Here is a 21,072-nt window from a genome sequence, read left to right as displayed (position 1 = left end):
CCTGCCCACTGCCGTGCACACCTGCTCTCGGGTCCTCCCAATGACCCCAGGGATGGATCGCTATGCTCACCATCTACAGAGGAGGCACTCACCTGAAGTCCATAGCTGGCGAGGGCGGCGCCAGGCCTCACTCCGTCACATTGCAAAGCCCCTCTTGCCATAGGCGCCAACGTTCCCCGGGCTCCAGGGACCAGGACGTGGATGTCACCTTTGGGGGCCATTGCTCAGCCCACCCCAGTGATCATGTGGACCTTGCCCAGAAGCTGACCCTGGACCCCGCTGATCACCAGGGTCCTTTCGGGAGGGAGGCAGGGAGGTGAAGGCAGAGGAGCCGGGAGGGGAGGCAGAGGTCAGCCTGATGCGCTTTGAGGCTGGAGGCGGCGGCCACAAGCCCAGGACTCCGTGGCCTCTGGAAGTCAGAGCAAGCCATCTTCCCTGGAGCCTCTTGCGGGGTGCACTCTGTGACACCCTGAGTGTAGCCCTGGGCGACTCCCATTGGGTTTCTGAACCTCTGGGACGGTGAGAGAATAAACCTGTGTCGTTCGAAGCCGCTGAGTTTGTGGTGACTAGTGGCAGCAGCCACAGGAAACGGACACAGCTCCCGCTACATGACCTCTGACCTTGTCACACCGTGTGGTGTCCAGTGCTTCTGCTCCGGCCCTTTCCATGTGGCCGGGGCACTTGGCCCCCAAGCTGTCTGAAGGAAGCTGCGTAGCTGCCTCTGCTTTTCAAAGCTCCCCCTGCCCCTCCCAAACCCTCCCACACCAGCTTGCACCCAGGAGCACTTAATAAGTGCTGGTCAGATGTACATAAATCTGTGTCTTTATTTCCATTTACAGCGGTTGAGGGGAACAGGCTTTTGACAGCATTAACTACTGGTTTCTCCAGCCCGGGGGCCTAAGGGCAGACTAAACCCCAGCTAAGTGCCGGTCAGAAGTGGGGGGAGCCAGCAGGTCTGGCTGAAGCAGAGGGGTGCTGGGCATCCCATCGGGGCAGGAGGTGGCTCTGACCATCTGGCAGCCTGAAAGAGGCCCCCTAAAGAGAACGGGACCGGATCCCAGCACTGTGGGCAGAAGGCACCGGGAGGAGTTCTCTGTGGGTCCCAGCTCTGTGGGTCTGGTCTGATCGTGGCATCGCTGTCCACGTGGGGCTGCTCTGGCCTCCTGGGCTCTGCCCTGGGGAAAGCACCCGAGTTGTTATACCTTCAGCTCAGCAAAGATCCAACCCAGCTCCCACACTTTACAGCAGGAGAACTATTGGTCCAGAGAGGGAAAGCGAGTTGCCCAAAGTCACACAGCAGTTTCGTGAGTCTCAAAAGAAGCTGCAAGACTCCCATCCAGTGTTGCCTCCGGGAGACTGGGGATCCGGGCGCACAAGGCTGGCCTCCCTCCGGGTGACAGACCGCAGGACGGGCTGGAGGGGCACAGCCTCACTTGAGGTTGTGCTGGCTCTCGCGGTGCCGCCGTAGGTCCACCTTGCGCTGGAATCCCTTGGTGCAGAGCTCGCAGCTGAAGGGCTTGAAGCCCGTGTGTTTCCGGCTGTGGGTGATGAGGTTGGAGCTCTGGCTGAAGGCCTTTCCGCACACCTGGCACTTGTGTGGCTTCTCACCTGCGGGGCAGCAAGGACCGCGTCAGGGCCGTCTGCGCCCCAACGCCCTGCGTTTGTTCTCTGAAATTTTATTATGTTTTATCTCAGGACCAACCCACATTCACTCTGACACCTCCCCGATCCGCACTGGATTGTACCCTGGTTAGGGCGAGGGCTGGATCTCTCTGCTTTATCAATCTCGCGCAGCCCCTGGCACAGAGCCGGGTACAAAAGAGGCACGCAGTCAACAGCCGAGGAGTGAATGCATGAATGAGTGGAGGGATGAATGAATGAATGAATGAAAAATGCACCTGCTAGTCTCACTTCTACCAGGAGATCAACACTGCTGACTTATGCTGGTTCCTTCCAGCATTTTCTCTGTGCATTAAGTGCATTTAAGCAACACAGTGCCTCCACCCTCCTGTGGGAAGGGAGGGGGCACCCCATGTAACCTGATCCCACTGTCCTAAAGCCAGGGCCTTTTAACAGTGGAAGGTGGGGGTTTCCAGGGGCTCTGCCTGGGCCCTGTAGCCACGAGTGCCAGCCGGGCGGGTGGTGCTGGCTGGCAGCCTCACCCGTGTGGATGTAGGTATGCTTCTTCATGTCCGACTTCTGGTGGAAGCGCTTGCCGCAGAACTGGCAGGGGTAGGGCCGCGTGTCCGAGTGGATGAGCAGGTGGGTGGACAGGGTGGACGAGCGCTTGAAGGCTTTGCCGCACATCTGGCACTCGAAGCTGCGCTCCTGCCGGGGGAAACGAGACCCTGGTGGGTCAGGCGCCGGCGCAGGACTGGACCCGGCCGGGATCCCCTGAGGAACAGGACACTCTGTTGGGGTGGCCTGGAGGGGCAGGCCCCACGGCCCCCCGCTTCCTGCCTCCCAGGATGGGCTGAGGCTCGGGGCCCGAGTGGCCTCCTGTGGGATTTTTCCTGGTGGCTCTCACAGTGTCCCAAACAAAATTCATGGGACTGATGGACCCACTGATCTGGGAGGTTTTTGTTTTTGTGTTTTTTTGGGGGGGCGGGGGAGGTCACATTTCATGCCCCTTAACTCAGAGGTCCTTGAGGCGCGATGGCCATGGGTGTGCAGTTTGTTGGAGGCCTGCTTCTGCCTCCTGCATCTTACTAGCCACCTGACCACAGGCAAGTCGTTTACCCGCCCTGAGACTCAGTTTCCTCAGCTGCACCTGGAACAGGAGCAGCGATGACCTCGGACGTCGGGAGGATTGCAGGGAGAGAATGGCCCGTGGTTCGTGCTCGCGAATGCAACTCTCGCGAATGCAACTCTCGCGAATGCAACTCTCGCGAATGCAACTCTCGCGAATGCAACTCTCGCGACATTTCCTGCTTCCCCACCTGACCTAGGGCGACTCAGGCCCGTGCGGCTGCTCTGCCAGCATGGAATCCCGAAGAAGGGCTTCCTGCCTCAGGGAGGGCTACGTGGGACCAGACCAGGGGTGGGCAAACTTTTTGACTCGAGGGCCACAATGGGTTCTTAAACTGGACCGGAGGGCCGGAACAAAAGCATGGATGGAGTGTTTGTGTGAACTAATATAAATTCAAAGTAAAGGAGCGGAGGGGAGAGCAAGAGAACCAGATAGAACAGCCGGACCGGCCCGCGGGCCGTAGTTTGCCCAAGGCTGGACCAGACGCACAGTAAGCCTGACTCTGAGAGGCCAAGAGTCAAGGGCCTCAAAGGCAAGGACTTCTGTCCTGACCCCCAGGGGATGGGGCGGGGGGACGCCCGTCTCTGAGCCTCACAGACACCCTGCTGCCCCCGCAGCCAGCCTGGGTCAAAACCTCTCGCAATTGTGTGTGAAGCCCACTCGGTCCGTCTGGGGTGAGGGTGTTAGGAGTGGGCCCTGGAGACTCAGACGAAGGCAGCAGGCAGCGAGGGACCCCCAGTCACCCTCAGGGGCAGGGTGACAGGCCAGCCGTAGCCCCCGGGCCTCCTGGGAGGGAGCGCAGAGCGGAAGGGGGTCCTGGCTCCGGCGGCCCACCTGCGAGTGGATGTGTGTGTGCTGCTCCAGGCTGACCACGTGGCCGAAGGTCTTGCCACAGACGTCACAGGCGAAGGGCCGGGTCCCGCTGTGGGAGCGACGGGCGTGCACCTCAAGCCCGTGTGGGGTGGAGAAGACCTGGGGGTGGGGACAACGCATGAGGCCACGGGGGGCGGAGCTGGGGGTCCCTTTTCCTCTGTGACTGGGTTTCCTGTCCCTAGTGGGGCTGGGGGGTCTGGAAGGCCTCTCGTCGCCCTTTCTAGCGCTGAATAGGCAGCCCAGTGGTTAGAGACCACAGTGAGCTGCAGGCAGGCTTGCACCTGGTTCTGATATCGCCTTGCTGTGTGCTCTTGGGCAGGTGAGTCAACCTTCCTGAACCTGCATCCGCCTCCCCCGGCTCATGCGTGTCACGTGCTCAGCACAGGGCTGGGCACACGGTCAGGGCTCGAGGACTGGTGACGAGGACAAGGTTGTGAGTTCCCGATCCCACCAGAGGACCCGCAGTGCACGGGGTCACCCCGCTGCGCGCGCCCACTCCGCCAGCTAGGGCCTGGACGGGCGCTCACCTTGCTGCACTTGACGCAGTGGTACGCGTCCAGGCCCGGTGAGTAGCGCAGGCTGAAGTCCAAGGGCGGCTCGGCGCTGGGCACCAGGGGGCTGCCGTACAGGCTGACGGAGCGCTCCAGGAAGGCGGACTGCATGGTGGAGGGGGCCTGCCGGTAGCTGTGGCTGTAGGCCGAGGCCAGGGCGTCCCAGCAGAAGCTGGGCTTGTAGAGCGGGGGGGAGTTGGAGGCTGGCGAGTCCCTGTCCCGGGGTTGGGACGTCCCAGCAGGACCTTCTGTGGAGAGTGGGACACGTGCCTGGTGGTGACGGGTTTAAACACAGGGCACCCACCCCCTCCCCTGTGCTGAGGGGGTCAGTGTGTAAGTCCCACGGGCTCCCGTCCCAGAGTGCCCACCGGGCCCACTCCTCAGTCCGCCAGCGGCTCCCTCACCCCCACACCGAAATGAGGTCCTGCCAAGGAGGGTCCATGCGGAAGCCCGAGAGCCCAGCCGCCAGGGGATCTTGTCCGTCCGCCCTGACTCCCCGCCTCCGAGGTCCCTCCACCCCCTCGCACTCACTGGGGAGTGGCTGGGGGCCGTGGGCCAGGTACCTGGTGCCGAGGCCATCCTGGTCCAGCTCTGGTCCAGCTCCAGCGCTGGCTCCCGTTTGAGGTCGGGCCAGTCCAGGCGCGGGCCCGGGAGCAGGGTGCCGAGGACAGGGTGGCTGCTCGGGACCTGGTCGCTGGCCACTGTGGGAGACAAGGTCCTCAGCGCCCCCGGCCGCAGCCCTGGGAGGGACCCAGGGGGAGGACTCGCTCCCCAGGAGGAGGGGGCCTGGAGAGAGGGGCTGGGCTCTGCCCAGATGGGGAGCGGCTGGAGGCCAGGGGAGACCCCTGCAGAACTCTTGGACCATCTCGGTTTCTCGGAGCCCCGACCTCAGCCCTGGATCGGGCCTCATTTGAGACCCACACGCCCTCATATGCAGCTACCGACCAGCTCCAGTCGGAGCTCTCCTGGCCCCCAGGGCTCAGGGAGATGGGTGAACACATTCATTCATTCATTCAGCCAGCCAGCCAGCAGGGACAGGTCCCCTGTGCCCAGACCTGGAGCGGGGTGACGTGGGGCAGGGGCCGGGGTGCAGCGGGGGCCAGCCTGTGCTGTCACTCACCCGGGCTCAGGACGGGAGGCCAGAGTGGTTCATCGTCCTGGACACGGGGCTGGTGGTAGGTGTGAGCCTTCTTGCTCTTCACCAGGAAGGAGCGAGGCATGGTCCGCGTGCACCCCACACCTGCAAGGGGAGCGGTGAGCACGGTGAGGACAGCCTCCCCCAAAGTCAGAATCCACTGTCCTGGGTTGAGTAGTGTCCCCCAAAAGTTCTTGTCCCCCCATACCCGGTGAACGTGACCTTTTTTAGAAGTAGGGTCTTTGCAGATGTGATCAAATTAGAGGTTGTACTGGATTAGGGCCGCCATGTGGAGGTGGAGGCGGGGGTTGGAGTGATGCGGCCACAAGCCAAGGAGTGCTGGTGGCCCCCAGAGGCGTGAGGCACTCCCTGGGGACCCACAGCGGGAACCGGCCTTGCTGGCGCCTTGGTTCCGGTTTTATAGACTGCGGGACCTGGGAGAATACCGTCCTGCTGTTTTAGCCACCGGTTTGTGGCACTTGGTTATGGCAACTATCAGTCCTAATGCAGGAAACGAACGCACCAGCCTCTAGGGCACGCAGGCCGGCCTGCTGCCGCTGCGCACCCGAGCCCCGAGCGCACTGGAGCAGAGAAGGAAGGCAGGGTCTCCGTGTGGGGTGCCCTGCGGCCCACACCCGGAAGCCGCACTTGCATCCTGGCGGGATGGGCCTTCAGAGGCCACAGAAAGGGGTGCTCTCAGCCCAGGTTGTGGAGCCAGATGCTCATGGCTTTGCATCCCAGCTCACCTGCTGTGCAGGTTGGGGCCGACACTTAACCTCCGGGGGCCCTTTCCCTTCTCTGCAAGCTGGGGCACCCAGGTCCGGAGGAGGAGGCCCCCGCCCTGGCTGCAGGGGCGATAGGGCCAAGCGCGGGAAAGGGATCGCGGCTGCTCTGAACCACAGCCAGGGCCGGCGATAAGGCCCGGCCGGCAGCGCCCTGGAGGAGGGAGATAGGCCAGCGTGGAGCTCTGCCTTCAGAGCAAACCCAGGGAGCCTCCAAGAGTGTGCCCCCCGAGCCAGGCAGGAGAGGGACCCCCAACGGTGCCCAGAGTTCGGGCAGTGGCCACCCTGCCTGGGGCCGGCCCAGGCCTAGCCCTCCTTGCTGTAGGCCTCAGTGCCCAGCCCAGTGTCCTGGGATTGCTGGCAAGAACAGACCTTCATTTATTACAGACAAGCATGTGGAGTGCCCGGCGTGGTGCCTGGGCTGCAGGGAGCGCTGAGCGCTGGGCATCTCGGGCCAGGGGAGACGCGCCAGGAGGGCAGGCACCGCTGAGGCCTGTCCTGTCTCACCTCATCCCATCCCGCCCCCAGCCTGGGCCATGGCAGTCACGCTCTGAGTGTGGGGACACTCCCTGACCGGGCCCAGGGGCCGTGTTCCAGGCCGCCCACTCTGGGCTCTGAAACGAGGGGATGAGGGGTAGGACCCGACGGCTGTGGGGTCTGTCCAGCTCTCAGACTTTTTTAAAATATATTTTTTGTAGATTTCAGAGAGGAAGGGAGAGGGAGAGAGAGAGAAACCTCAGTGATGAGAGAGAATCATGGATCGGCTGCCTCCTGCACGCCCCACACTGGGGATGGAGCCCAACCCTCGGGCATGTGCCCCGACCGGGAATCGAACTGTGACCTCCTGGGTCCTAGGTTGACACTCAGCCCACCCCCCCTCCCGGCCCAGCCAGCTCTCAGATTGGGGCCTCACAGGCCTGCTGTCCTCCCAGCTCGCCGGCGGCCGCGCAGCCTTATCTCCCGGGGACAGTCGTCTTCCTGCCTCCACCCTCCAGCCCACCGGGCTCCGCAGCCCCTTCTTCCCCTTCTCATTCTCGGCACCAGGAATGCACTGGCGAGGCCAGACCCCGGGCGGTTCGAGTGGAGACCCCTACATGTGCCCTTTGTTCTGGGGGAGCCTCCGGGGCCCCGCTCTATCTCTCCATCAAAAGATGGTTTTTATGTGGTATTTTATTAGTGAGTCAGCTAGAACCAAAGGCCGGCGACCTGCCTCGTCTCAGCTCCGTTCACCCGCCCTGGGAGCCAGGTCGCTGTCCCCCCATTTTATAGAGGAGAAACCAAGGCTGAGAGGCGGGCTCAGATCCCAGGGCCGAGCGAGGCGAAGCAGGACCCGGCCGTCCAGCCCAGGCCCCCCACGCTCCTGACCGCCAGACTGGGAGACCCGGGGGTTGGGGAGGGCACTTATCCCGTGCAGAGGGAACAGAGCCGACAAGCAGGGAGGAAACCGGACAGGGTTGAGAGCTCCTCAGTGCACTGTCATCAGATCCCACACCCACGGGGCAAGGGAAGCAGCGATTCCTTCCTGGGTCACGGGGTAAACTGAGGCTGGGAGAGGAAAATGGCCTGCCAGGTCTCTCCGCGCCTGTCCAGCGCTCAGCATCACGGTCCATCGAGGTCCCTGCAGCCCCCAGGGAGCCAGCCGCCTGGAGATGGGGAGGCTGCTTGCTGGGGCAAGCGGGGGGAACAATGAAATCCCCAGATCTTTGCATCTTTTCCAGAACCCGGGGGCCCCGTGTCCGGCCCTAGAGAGCTTGGCGAGAGGCGGGGGAGAACCGGCCTCTGGGAAGCCTTGGTCTCCCCTTGGGGTTCGGGCTTGGAGGCCCAGGATGACAGGCCAGGGCGCTCAGGCTCAGGAGCTCCCGTGGGCCCGCGGCACCAGAGAAACTTCCTCTGGCCCCTGTGAGCTGAGCTTAGAAAAAAAAACAGGAACCAATCACCTGTTGGGTAGTTAATGAACAGCCACCCGTCCTGATTCACGGGGACCCGAGGAGGAGGCGCGGAGAGCAGAGATTGTGAAAGAAGCCTCGGTTTCTTCATAAAACAGAGCCTTGATGGTATCGGCTCCGGAAAGAGACTCACTGTTAGCATCTCCTCAAACCCCATCCAGCGGAGGCCCCCGACCCCCAACCAGAACCTCAGCCGAAAGCCCCGAAGGGGGGCCCCCCCGCACCCCGGCTTGCAGGTGGCAGCGGAGCAGCAGGCCTGTGATTTCCGAGCCCCAGGCGTCCCCCGAGGGGCCGCGTCTGATTTTGTGACCCCGAGCTTGACCGCATCGGCCGCCACCCCGGCCTTGGCTTTCCTCTCGTAGGGACGGTTGGACTAAGGTTTCCACACTTCCCTTTGCTCTGATCCCACGCGCGCCCGTTGCCCGTCAGCGCGGGGCTGCCCACCTGGACCGAGAAGCTGGTCCCCGGGTTCCCCTTTTGGGAGGTTGGGTAAGACCCCGCTTTTCTCAGAGTCGCTGCCTTCGGACTTCCTTTATGTTCAAAGACGCGGCTCAAGGGGAAACTCAAACAAACAAACAAACACAGCCCTTTCCATGAAGGAGCCGAGGGAAGTGAGCCCGGGTCACCTCGGGGGCGCGCGGGGAGCGGTCCTTACTGTTCTGTGAATTTGGAGGGCGTTTCCAGAGGGGTCCTCCTACGGTCAGAGAACGCGACGTCAAAAGCGAGTGAATCAGCCCTGGCTGGTGGCTCCATGGTTAGGGCCCAGCCCGTGCTCCAGAGGGTCACGGGTTTGATTCCCAGTCAAGGGCATGGACCTGGGCTGTAGGTTCGACCCCTGGCCCCAGTCGTATGTGGGAGGCAACCAATCCATGTGTCTCTCTCACATCGATGTTTCTCTCTCCCTCCCTCTCCCCTTCTCCCCCTCTCCTTCTCTCTCCCGCCTCCCTACCTCCCTTTCACTCTCTCTAAAAATCAGTGGAAAAAATATCCTCGGATGAGGATTTTTTTAAAAAGTGAGTGACTCGGCCGAAACTGGTTTGGCTCAGTGGATAGAGCGTTGGCCTGTGGACTGAAGGGTCCCAGGTTCGATTCCGGTCAAGGGCATGTACCTTGGTTGCGGGCACATCCCCAGTAGGGAGTGTGCAGGAGGCAGCTGATGGATGTTTCTCTCCCATCGATGTTTCTAACTCTCTATCCCACTCCCTTCCTCTCCGTAAAAAATCAATAAAATATATATTTTTTTAAAAAGTGAGTGAATCAGTACAGTATCTGGGTGTATCCCCAAAAGAACTGAAAACAGGGACTGGGACAGACATCTGTACACCCCAACTCGCAGCAGCGATGTTCACAGTAGCCAGAAGGTGGAGGCGACCCGCGTGCCCATCCAGGGACGTGGGCCAGCGCGACCTACACTCACGCTTAAAGGGAAGGAAGACCTGCCACCTGCCACACGCGGATGAAACCGGAGGGCGTGGTGCCGAGGGCGACACGCCAGGCCGGGGGACCCGCGCCGCGCGCCCCTGCTTCTCCGCGCTGTCGGCAGCAGGCACATGCAGACCAAGGTGGCATGCGGGCGGGGGAGGGCGGCCCTTACTGTTCAATGAACACAGTTTCAGTTTTGCCAGGTGACGAGTCTGTCAATGGACGGCCGTGCCGGGGGCTGCGCGCCGAGAGCGGTCAGTTTCGTGGTGCATCTGTTTGCTCTCCGTGAACGCTAAGGGAGTAGCAAGGCGTGTCCTGCGCATTTCTGAGTTAGAGAGGAAAGCAGACCCCCCCCCCGCCCCCACTTTGAATTTCTGGAAACAAATGAAGAGAAACCTGGTTCTGGACTAAGCCCAGAGCTGTTCCGGTAAAAGGGGAGAGCTCGCACCGCAGGGGACCCGGCGAATTTCCCCGGGGGGAGGGGGGCGGGTGTGTGTGTGACCTGGGGGGACATGGCCCCCCGGCCTTAGGAGTCCTGTGTTCTCCACGAGGACCCCAGCCCCCTGACAGCCGGGCACACGGTCTGCGCTGGCTGAGTGCCTCCGCCCCTCGCACCCCACCAGCAGCTCTGAGGTTCCCCGAGAACTTTCTGCAGGGAAACCGCACCCCCCCACCCCCGCCCCAATGTCTGAGCTGGAAGAGACCTCACTTGTCTCCTGTGAAGACGCCCTCCGCGCCAGCCCCAAGGACAAGGAACCGGCACTCACTGAGGGAACGCTTCCCACTGCGCCCAGGAGGGCAGGTGCCGCTCCCCCGCCGCCCCCAGATCCGAGCCCAGAGGCGCACATGAATCCCCACCCCACCCGGAATCTCGTGAAAGCTCTTGACTTCTCCCCAGAAAAAAGCCACGGGCACGCGCCCACAGCAGGTCCGTGCGCGGTCTCCCCACGAGCTCTGCGTTAGACAAGCGCCTCTCCCCAGCGCCCGGACTCCAACTTGGCTTTTTCTCCCCCAAATGGTAGCCAAGGCGGTGACGCCGGTCCCCATCCACAGCCCTATGGTCCTGGAGACTGGGGGGTCAGTGCGGGGTGGCCGCCCCTCCCCTCCCCCTGTCAGGCGGCAGGCGCTGGAAGGGAGCGCACCTCACTCCCGGTGTCCCGGGAACTTGGGGGAGGTCGCCCGGGACTGTGGGCGCCAGGGTAGAACTTCCTTCACGGCTCTCTGTCCCAGTCCCACTTCATAGGAAGGAAGGGCTCCCGGCCCAGGGCCCTGGGCCTGGGGGCCCCCCACTCAGGTCCTCAGCCTGGTCGTGCCATGAGGGTCTTGGGGGTGTGGGTATGCACGGGCAGGCGGTGATACCGGTGAGCCGAGGACTGTTTGGAGAGGTGCAGGCATTCCTGTGCGGGCTCACCTCCCAGCGGCTCACTTGAGGAAACCGCCCCCTCGCCACTGCCTGGCCCCGGGCTCAGGGGCCGAAAGCTACGACCCCAAAGAGGACTTGGCGCCCACCTCCTCTTCCAGAGCTGCCCGTGGGCCGGGGGACCTGCCTGGGACAGACATGCAAATGGAGTAGACGCAGCCGGCCAGGGGCCATTCCGCACTCACCTGTCCCAAGTCCCGCGTCCCACGTCCCGGTCCTGGTCCCGGTCCTGCGCTGGGAACCTCGCAGCCACTCTCTGCGGGTCGGCTCCAGCCGTGACCTCGAGACTCTCTGCACAATTAGATACTTCTCCTTTTCTCTCTCTCTCTCTCTCTCTGTTGTTTTTTTCCCCCTCTTCTGTTCCCCTCCCTGATTTTCAATCTGATTATTTGTCAAAATCTGGCGGGGAGGGGCAGCCAATAGCGAGCGGCTGTATTTGCTTATCGCAGCTTCGCAGGGCCGGGCTCCGGCTCCCTCCCGTCTCACCCTATTACCCTATCACCCTTCTCACCCTCCGCTCGCTGCTGTCGCCCTGGAAGCTCCTACAACATCTGGATGAAAGGAAAGGGTGGCTAAATGATTCCATTTAAACAGGAAAGTTGAAATAAGACATTTACTTGTAAACCCGAGTTTATATCGAGAACTTATAACTTCAATTTTTCTTTTCTTCCCTCTTTTCTTCCTTCTTTTCTCTCAATCTCTCTCTCTCTCTCTCTCTCTCTCTCTCTCTCTCTCTCTCTCTCTCTCTCTCTTTCTCTCTCTCTCTCTCTCTTCTCTCTCCCTCTCTCCCCCCCTCTTTTCTTCCGAGTCCCCAGCCAGGAGGCATTCAGGACAAAGCACTTGGCTAGGGACCTGCAGGCGCTGAGAGAGGCCCGTCCCGCAGCGGCCACCTTGGAGAAGAGAGGTGGCACACGTGCTCCCCAGACTGGACCCCAGCAGGAGCGAAGGGACAGTCAGGTGTGGTGGGGAGGGTCAGCCAGAGCCTCAGCCACTCAGGCCCAGGCTGGGTCCCAGGCCTGCGTGTGCCGCCCTCTGCTGGCGGGGGAGGCTGGGGTCCCTGGGCCTGCAGCGTGTCTGGGTCACCAGGGGCAGAACCGGGATGACCTGGATCAGGCACGTCATCCCGTCATCCCGTTGGGCACAGAGCCCCATTCCCCATCACCACCACCGCCCCCACCCCACCCCTCCTCCTCGGCCCCCCAGCGGCTTGGGGTGACGAATTGATCTCAGCAGGAGATTTGCATAAGACAAGGACTCACAGGGCACACTGTTAGCCTGGTTTGCATACTCTTCCCGCCCAGGGATTGTGTTTCCCCAAAAGGAAAACAAGTTTGGTGACAGCAGCCCCACTCACACTGCACGTCCAGGTCCCGCAGGGAGCAGCGGGGTCACTGCGCTGAGGTCTCCGCGCTGGGCTGGCCTTTAGGTGAGCGCCGCGGCACGTCACCCGGGCCGTGACAGCATCTGCACGCCACCCGGGTCGTGACGTCATCTGCACGTCACCCGGGCCGTGACGCCATCTGCACGCCACCCGGGCCGTGACGCCGCCCAGCTCACCCCCGGCCCTGCAGCTCTCTTCTTGCTGGAGAGACATTAGTGGCAGCATCTGGAATATTCCTTGGACGTGCACATCGCCAACAGTAAACTAAAATGGTTTGAAATTATGCAGAAAACTAAAAGTAATTAAAGGACATTGTCACATTGCGGACGGATCACGAGAATTCTCGCTTCACATTACACAGTGTTTTACATAGTATCATACTTTAAAAAGATATTAGCTTGTAAGAACATGTAATAAATAATTTCAAAATGCAATGGGTATTTAATGTTAAAGCATGCCTTTAACATGTACGTAAAGCGTTTTTGTACTCATTCAATAGAAACTTACCCGGCCACTGGGTAAAGCTGGCAATAAAACTACTGGTCCGCAAGGTGCTGAGAAAAATTCTCCCTTAACTTGACACGTCCCGTTCCTTCCCATTCTCACTTCATTCCTTCATTCCACAAACACACAGGCATGCACACACACACACACCCATCCCATTGTCACTTCATTCCTTCATTCCACAAACATACAGGCACACACATGCATGCACACACACACACATCCATCCCATTGTCACTTCATTCCTTCATTCCACATACATGCACACACACACACATCCATCCCATTGTCACTTCATTCCTTCATTCCACAAACACACAGGCACACACACGCATGCACAGACACACCCATCCCGCTGTCACTGCATTCCTTCATTCCACATACACACAAGCGCGCGCGCACACACACACACAACCCATTGTCACTTCATTCCTTCATTCCACGCACACACATGCACACACACACGTGCACATACACACCCATCCCATTGTCACTTCATTCCACAGACACACACATGCACACACGCACACACGTGCACACACAGACAAGACATGCGCACACACAAGCACACAAACACACATGTGCACATGCACACACAGACACACATGTGTGCGCATGTGCCCATCGCTGGCTGTTGCAAACCCCTGGGTCGTCTTCCATCGAATGTGCTTTTACTTCGGTGCCGCCTAAACCCCTTAGGGCCTCCATGAGCGCGTTCCATGGTCTCACAGCTTTCCATGGCTTACCTTACCCACCACTTTCTCCAACTGGGGCAGGATTGGGGGTGTTTTCTAGTGCAAAGCTGCCACGTGGGGCAAATGCAGTTCAGCCGCCCCACACCCCAGTAACCTGCTCAGGGGCTCCCTTCCTAGCCAGGACCCCAGCCTGGAAGGGAAGACAGGCCTTTGCTGGAGAAGCACCAGGCCTCCAGCCCCAACAGTGTCCCGGGGAGGCCCCCTCAGCGAGACCTCCCAGCTCTGGGTCAGTCCCCTCCAGGGCTGCCTGTGCGGCCAGCACCATGCCCTTGGGAGACAGCCCTGGAGGGGACGTGCATGAATCTGGTCTGTCCTAAGGGCTGGTCACTTCAGCATCCCTGTGCCCGTTCATTCGTTCATCTGTTCAGTTGCTGTTGGCGCCTTTCATACACCAGGTTCCTCTTCCCCCTCTTGCCTCCTCCCTTCCCCCGCCTTAGCTCCAGCTGCCATAACAAAACACCACAGGCTGGCGACGTAAGCAACGTTTATTCCTCACAGAGGCTGGAAGCCCAAGACCCAGAGGCCCAGGTCCAGCTTCTGGCAAGGACGAGCTTCCCGGTTGCCGACAGCCACCTTGTCGCTGAGCCCTCTTGCATGTGGCAGGGCGAGCTGCTGTCTATCTTTCTCTACTTATAAGGACACTAATCCCATCACCAGGGCCCCACCCTCTTGAGCTCATCTAACCCTAATTACCTCCCAAGGCCCCACCTCCAAACACCATCACACTGGGGGTAGGGCTTCAACCCAGGAGGTGGGGGGAGGCACAAACATTCAGTCCCTAATACTCCCTTAGCGAGTACATGTTTGTGTGTTTTTTTTAATATATTTGATTGATTTTTTACAGAGAGGAAGGGAAAGGGATAGAGAGTTAGAAACATCGATGAGAGAGAAACATCGATCAGCTGCCTCCTGCACCGCCCCCACTGGGGATGTGCCCCCAACCAAGGTACATACCCTTGACCAGAATCGAACCTGGGACCCTTCAGTCCGCAGGCCGACGCTCTATCCACTGAGCCAAACCAGTCAGGGCATTAGTACATGTTTATTACATGTTTATTGAGTGCCTACTAGGTTACCAGATGCCGGGGTTTCAAACAAGAACCAGACAGAAGCCCCGGTGAGCTCCTTGCTGGTCTAAGCAGGTGGGACAGAGTCCCCTGACATATACAGTTGGGGGTGGCACCGCTGTGATGTAACCTCGGCCTGCAAAGGAGCATGGGAGGTGGGGAAATGGACCCAGCCCCGGAGAGCTGGGGCAGGAAGCGGCATCGGAGCTGATGCAGGCGGAGACCGTTGGGAGACGCAGGGGAGAACGTCTAAGAAGACGAACACCAGGGGCAAAGAGCTGGAGGCAGCCAAGGTCAGTGATGGAGGAGACTGGAGGGGACTGGAGGAGACTGGAGGGGACTGGAGGGGACTGGAGGAGACTGGAGGAGACTGGAGGGGACTGGAGGGGACTGGAGGAAGGATGGGGCATTCGAGAGAGGAGCCTAGAAAAGAAGAAGAAGCCGGGTCGGGAAGTTTGTGTCCTGGTTTAAAAACTGCAGTGACGCCCCTTTGCCCAACAGGACACAAATCTCAGCCTCGCAGATGAGCACTCCGTGTTTTCCTCTGTCCGAGCTCTTCCCAAGGACAGGGCTCCCTCATGCGAGTTGCAGAAACCCCATTCGACAGGTTTAATAACAGCAAAACAATTAGTTTGCGTTACCGGAAAGTGTCAGCTTCAGGCATGGTTGGATCCAGGTGCTCCAATGATATCGCCTGGATCCCATTCATCTGTGCCTTGGGGCATTTGCATGTGCTGTCCCCTCTGCCTGGATGGCCAGCTTCCAGACCTTCCCGCGGGATATGGGTCTCTCATTGGCCAGGGCTGTCAGACCCAGCTGCCAGAAATCACACTGAGAGACGAAGAGGTGGAGGAAGGGATGAGTTCTGGCAGAAAGAGTCCCCCCACAGCATGAGGCCAGGACAGTGTTTGGGGCCATAGCTTCCGCCTTCCCCCTTCCGACTGTCTTCTCACTCTGTCGCCTGAACCTGCTGTGTTCTTGCCGGGGTCCAAATCCCAACTCCCGCCTCTGTCTTTCCTGTTCCCCCCTGTCCAGAATGTTCTTTCTCTTCAGTCCCCTCTTTCACAGTCCAATCCAGCTCTCGACTCCCCCAAAAGGCCTTCCCAGACTCCCCACAACCCCTGGGGTCATCTGTGAGGATTCGGCCCTCTGGACAACCTGTGGATCCTTGTCTTACTCTGTCCATCACGGACACTCAGCTGCTTGTCAAGGAGCCCAGCAGCTGTCTAAGGCAGGGGTCCTCAAACTTTGTAAACAGGGGGCCAGTTCACTGTCCCTCAGACCGTTGGAGGGCCAGACTATAGTTTAAAAAAAACAACTATGAACAAATTCCTATGCGCACTGCGGGCCCAGGACGAGTCGGCTGCTAAGCAGGACAGGCAGCGGCACCCGGCGGGCCAGATAAATGTCCTCGGCGGGCCGCATGTGGCCCACGGGCCGTAGTTTGAGGACCCCTGGTCTAAGGGGAGGGCCCGTGGATCATCCTCTCTCAGCAGGCACAGGCACAGGCACAGACAGCAGGCACAGGCACAGGCACAGGCACAGGCACAGACACAGACAGCAGGCACAGGCACAGGCACAGACAGCAGGCACAGGCACAGGCACAGGCACAGGCACAGACAGCAGGCACAGGCACAGGCACAGGCACAGGCACAGACAGCAGGCACAGGCACAGGCACAGGCACAGGCACAGGCACAGACAGCAGGCACAGGTACAGGCACAGGCACAGGCACAGGCACAGGCACAGGCACAGGCACAGGCACAGGCACAGGCACAGGCACAGACAGCAGGCACAGGCACAGGCACAGGCACAGGCACAGACAGCAGGCACAGGCACAGGCACAGACAGCAGGCACAGGCACAGGCACAGGCACAGACAGCAGGCACAGGCACAGGCACAGACAGCAGGCACAGGCACAGGCACAGACAGCAGGCACAGGCACAGGCACAGGCACAGGCACAGACAGCAGGCACAGGCACAGGCACAGGCACAGGCACAGACAGCAGGCACAGGCACAGGCACAGGCACAGACACAGGCACAGGCACAGGCACAGGCACAGGCACAGGCACAGGCACAGGCACAGGAACGCCTGCAGGAACCCTGACCAGGCTGAACAAATGGGACCCACTGCACCAAGGGCCAGCAGTGGGCAGTGTGGGAGCCCCCACCCTCGGAGGCCACATCTCAGGCGAGTACAGGTGGGTCCGGAGCCCTGTGGGAGATGGGGAGGGGGGTGACTGTGCTGTGCTGGGGGTGGCAGGGTCCTGCACCCGCGGCACTTTCCCGGCCGTGGCTCCAAAGGGCCCCCGAAGGAGGAGTGGACCAAACAGCAGTGAGCACAGCTGCCCAGGAACGCAAGGATCCAACGGGTGGCTCTTGCCTTGGGGGTGAGGGTGAGGGTGAGGGTTGGGGGGCTCCCAGCCAGCCCAGGGCACCCTGGGACCATCCTCCTCTACCTGCTTCTATCCTGCTGTGTGTGACTCAGTCCTTCCGGGAGATTGCGAGCTCTTTCCGAGCCCGGGACCAGTTGAGGTGCAGGGGGCCCTGCTTACAAAGGCTGCCTGACACTGGGGGATGGCACTGTCCTGCGGGCTCACCGCGGAGGACGCAATTCACTGTGCCGCCACGAGGTGGCGCTCCGGCCCGCTTTTCCTCTGGCAAAAAAAAAAACTGGAAACTAACAATTGTTATGTATATCTATGCAGTATGTATGTATGCATGTATCTACCCATCATTTATCTATTATCTATCTAGTCTTATCTAATTACTGCTTAAATTACAAAAGCAATACGTGATCAGAGGAGACAATAAAAGAATATGTAACTCTGTCCTGACCTCCCATCCTCCCTTCCTCTCTCCCCCCTCCCTCCCTCCGGCTGCCTTCCCCCATCTCCCTCTCCTATGCATGTGTGCATATAATGTTTCTGAGTTCAAACAAATCTTTATTTTTTTAAAATATATTTTATTGATATTTTACAGAGAGGAAGGGAGAGGGATAGAGAGCTAGAAACATCGATGAGAGAGAAACATCGATCAGCTGCCTCCTGCACACCTCCCACTGGAAATGTGCCCGCAACCAAGGTACATGCCCTTGACCGGAATCGAACCCGGGAACCTTCAGTCCGCAGGCCGACGCTTTTTCCACTGAGCCAAACCGGTTTCGGCACAAATCTTTATTTTTAAAAATAATCTTTATTGACCTTCGCTGTTGAGTCCCACACAGTCAGGCAGCATCTCCACAGTGTGAGCAACCCTCCTGCCCTCCGGCCTCCAGGAGGGGACCGGCACGTCCTGGTGGAAGACCGTGGGCGCGTCCCCATCACCAGGAAGGGCCCGCATCCCGCCCTGTGTTCCCGCTCATGCCTCCCAGCGACCCGCAGGGACCCTCTCCGGGTCAGGAAGCCCCTCTGCACCTCCACCCACAGCGACCCCGCAGCCGGGTCCTCTGCGGAGTGTCCAGCAGGACGCCTGTGAGGACGGAGAGGCAGGGTGGCGCAGTGGGTGCATCCCCTGAGGTTCCGGAGGGAGACGGGGGCCCAGAGAGAGCCGTGCACGGGCCCGCGGCTCCGGAGAAGCAGGGCCTGCCCTGGGGCCCGGCCTGTCCTGGAAAGCCCTCCAGACGGCGACCGCTCTCAGTGCCTCCGACGTAGGCGTCCCAAATGCTTTGTAAAACGCAGGCGCCCGTGGCCACTGACAGAGCGGTGACCTCTACCTGCCCTTCCACGGCGCGGGTGCAAGCGCCACTCCGGGGTCGGGTCACCAGCTGTGTGACCTGGGGCGGGCAGGTCACTGACCTCCCGAGACGCCACTGTCCCGTCTGTAAAATGGGGGTAAGGATGTGCCTCCCTTGGGGTCGCTGTAGGTAGCAAAGGAGGGAATACTTGCAAAAACATTTCATAGATGCACAAATACTTAAAATTTAACCATTTTTATATTTATCTATTTTTTGTTAATCCTCATCCGAAGATCCTTTTTTCCATGGCTTTTCAGAATGGAGAGGAGGGAGGGGGAGAGAGACAGAGACAGAGACAGAGAGGAGAGGAGAGAGGAGACACATCGCTGTGAGAGAGACACACCGACTGGCTGCCTCCCGTGCGAGCCCTGACCGAGGCAGGGATGGAACCTGCAACCCAGGTACGTGCCCTTGACCGGGAATTGAACCCTTGACCCTTCGGTGCGATGGCCAATGCTCTAACCCCTGGGAACACTGGCCAGGGCAATGCTGAAACACTTCAAACGGGTGAGTTCCTGTCTCTCAGCAGCAATAGGCACCAGCGGACTGCAGAGCTCTGCCCGCTCTCATCACAAGGTCAAGAGCAGCCCTCGTTGCTGGGGAGCCTGAGCCCGCCAGGTGGGCGGTGGCCTCCCGGTGGCGGGTGGGACGTGGGGTTCCTGCTGCTGAGCTCCGATGGCCCTGCATCCGCGCGCTCTCTGCACACTCCCGGGAAGCCCACTGGGTGGAGAGGAAGGAGGCCCACTTCCGGGACCACGAGCCCGGGGCCAGCTGGGGCGGGGGCTGCCCCAGCCTGTCTCTTCCGGTCCCAGGGGAGCCTTTTGCCACTTAGGGAAACCGAGGACCAACTTCCAGGTGCGGCTGGCACGGGGACCAAGCCCACCGTGACAGTGGGGGCGACCCGCCCGGTCCCCGGGGCACAGACTCCCCCCTTCACTCTGCAGTCCTTCCCCAGAGCCACGCCTGGACCTCGCAGGTCCCTCCGCGGGCTCTCACCGCCTCGTGGCCAGAGCCTCAGAGTTTCTGCCCGTGCGTATTCCAAGTATTTTTTGATCTTCAAATATTTCTTTCAAGTTTTCATTTTGAAAACTCTAAAGAAAAAATGCGAGTGAAACGTCTAACACCCACCCACCCAGCTGCCATCTACGCTCAACAATAGTTAGCGTTTGCCAGTACGCCTTATCTCTCTACGTGCACGTATTTGTGCATAGAAATGTTTTGTTTTGATAAAATGTTTTCAAAGTATCATGCAGACATCCTGACACTCCACCCATACACACTTGAGCCTATATCTCCTAAAAATAAGGATATTTCTTACATAATCACCTACCTAAGGAAATTGTCAATAATTCCCTAGTATCGTTGAATATCCAGTTTATATTAACACTTTTTTAAAAAAAATATGTATTTTATTGATTTTTTTACAGAGAGGAAGGGAGGGATAGAGAGTTAGAAACATCGATGAGAGAGAAACATCCATCAGCTGCCTCCTGCATACCCACAGCTGGGGATGTGCCTGCAACCAAGGTACATGCCCTTGACTGGAATCAAACCCGAGACCCTTCAGTCCGCAGGCCGACGCTCTACCCATTGAGCAACACCGGTCAGGGCTATATGAACACTTCTGCAACTCCCTCCCATTTCCTTCTTTTAGAACCCGGATCCTGCCGAGTTCGAGCACTGCGCTGGCTCCTGTCGTGTAGCGAGGCTAAGTTTGGTCACTTGGTTAAAGCGGTGACAGCCAGCTCGCTTCATCGTCAAGGTGAGTGAAGTAGCAATCTGTGGGCCGCCCTGTGTGGCTCCCTGGTGGAGCATGGACCCAGGAACCAGGAGGTCACCCACCTGCCCTGGTTGTGGCTCCCTCCCCAGTAGAGGGCGTGCAGGAGGCAGCCCATTAATGTTTCTCTCTCATCGATGTTTCTCTCTATCCCTCTCCCTTCCTCTCTCTCTCTCTCTAAAATCAGTAAAAACCAACCAACCAACAAAAACCCCCAGCCAGATGCGCAGTCCTTCGAAAAGCCTTTCAGACACGCGGTGAGAGGGCAGCCCCCCTTCTGCCTCCACTGCCTGGTATCAATCACAGCGCTTACATCCTGCCTCCTGCTGCCTCGGACAATGCCGGTCTGGCCAGCACTGACTCTGCACAGGACTCGGTGCTCAGCACCCTCCCGCTTCACCTGCCGGCACCTGTCCCTGCCCACAGGGAGATGGAGGCTCAGAGGCCTTCAATCTTGCAGGGACACGCAGCCGGGAAGTGGCAGGCAGGGACAGAGTGGCAGGGTTCTCATTGCCAAGTCGCCAGGCGCTCTGGGGAGCTTTTTTTTTTAAAAAAAATCCGTTGAGATTTTGCTTCCCCACAATGGTCGTCAATTTGCCTCAAATAAACTCATAAAATTTTTCTTTTAAAAAAAGAAAAGAAAGCCGCCTGCTCCGATGAGGGTGGTTTCCATAGACCAGGTCTGAGTGTTAGCAACCTGAGGGCAGCCTCCGAGGTGGGCTTTTTATCTTTTAATGTATTTTTATTGACTTCAGAGAGGAAGGGAGAGGGAGAGATGGAACATCAATGATGACAGAGAATCATTGATCGGCTGCCTCCTGCACGCCCCACACTGGGGATGGAGCCCGCAACCCGGGCCTGTGCCCTGACCGGGAATCCAACCGTGACCTCCTGGTTCACAGGTCCAGGCTCACCCACTGCAGCTGGGCCAGAGTGGCCTTCTGCAGGCATTCCGCAAAGGCAAGGCTCCTCCA

The 21,072-nt window shown here is 59.5% G+C and overlaps 1 protein-coding gene across 2 annotated transcripts; it reads right to left on the bottom strand.

Moving 5' to 3' along the window:
• Nucleotides 1-807: 807 nt before the first annotated feature.
• Nucleotides 808-11,231, bottom strand: GFI1B (growth factor independent 1B transcriptional repressor). Of its 2 annotated transcripts, none has more exons than XM_080670147.1 (7): nt 11,064-11,231; nt 5,294-5,413; nt 4,737-4,874; nt 4,150-4,421; nt 3,584-3,721; nt 2,163-2,394; nt 808-1,608 (listed from the first exon to the last, which is right to left on the bottom strand). In XM_080670147.1, the coding sequence occupies exons 2-7, from the start codon at nt 5,391-5,393 to the stop codon at nt 1,430-1,432; spliced, it is 1,059 nt and encodes a 352-aa protein (XP_080526273.1). In that variant the 5' UTR covers nt 5,394-5,413; nt 11,064-11,231; the 3' UTR covers nt 808-1,429. The 2 variants fall into 2 exon arrangements, with proteins under 2 accessions (XP_080526273.1, XP_080526274.1); XM_080670148.1 differs by having other exon boundaries at nt 2,163-2,328; nt 11,064-11,212.
• Between the last annotated feature and the right edge of the window lie 9,841 nt (nt 11,232-21,072).

The sequence above is a fragment of the Plecotus auritus genome (genome assembly GCF_963455305.1).
Source record: "Plecotus auritus genome assembly, chromosome: 5".
Taxonomy (NCBI): Eukaryota; Metazoa; Chordata; class Mammalia; order Chiroptera; family Vespertilionidae; genus Plecotus; species Plecotus auritus.
Note: the sequence above shows the minus strand (reverse complement) of the source record. Positions and strands in the feature narration are given on the sequence as shown.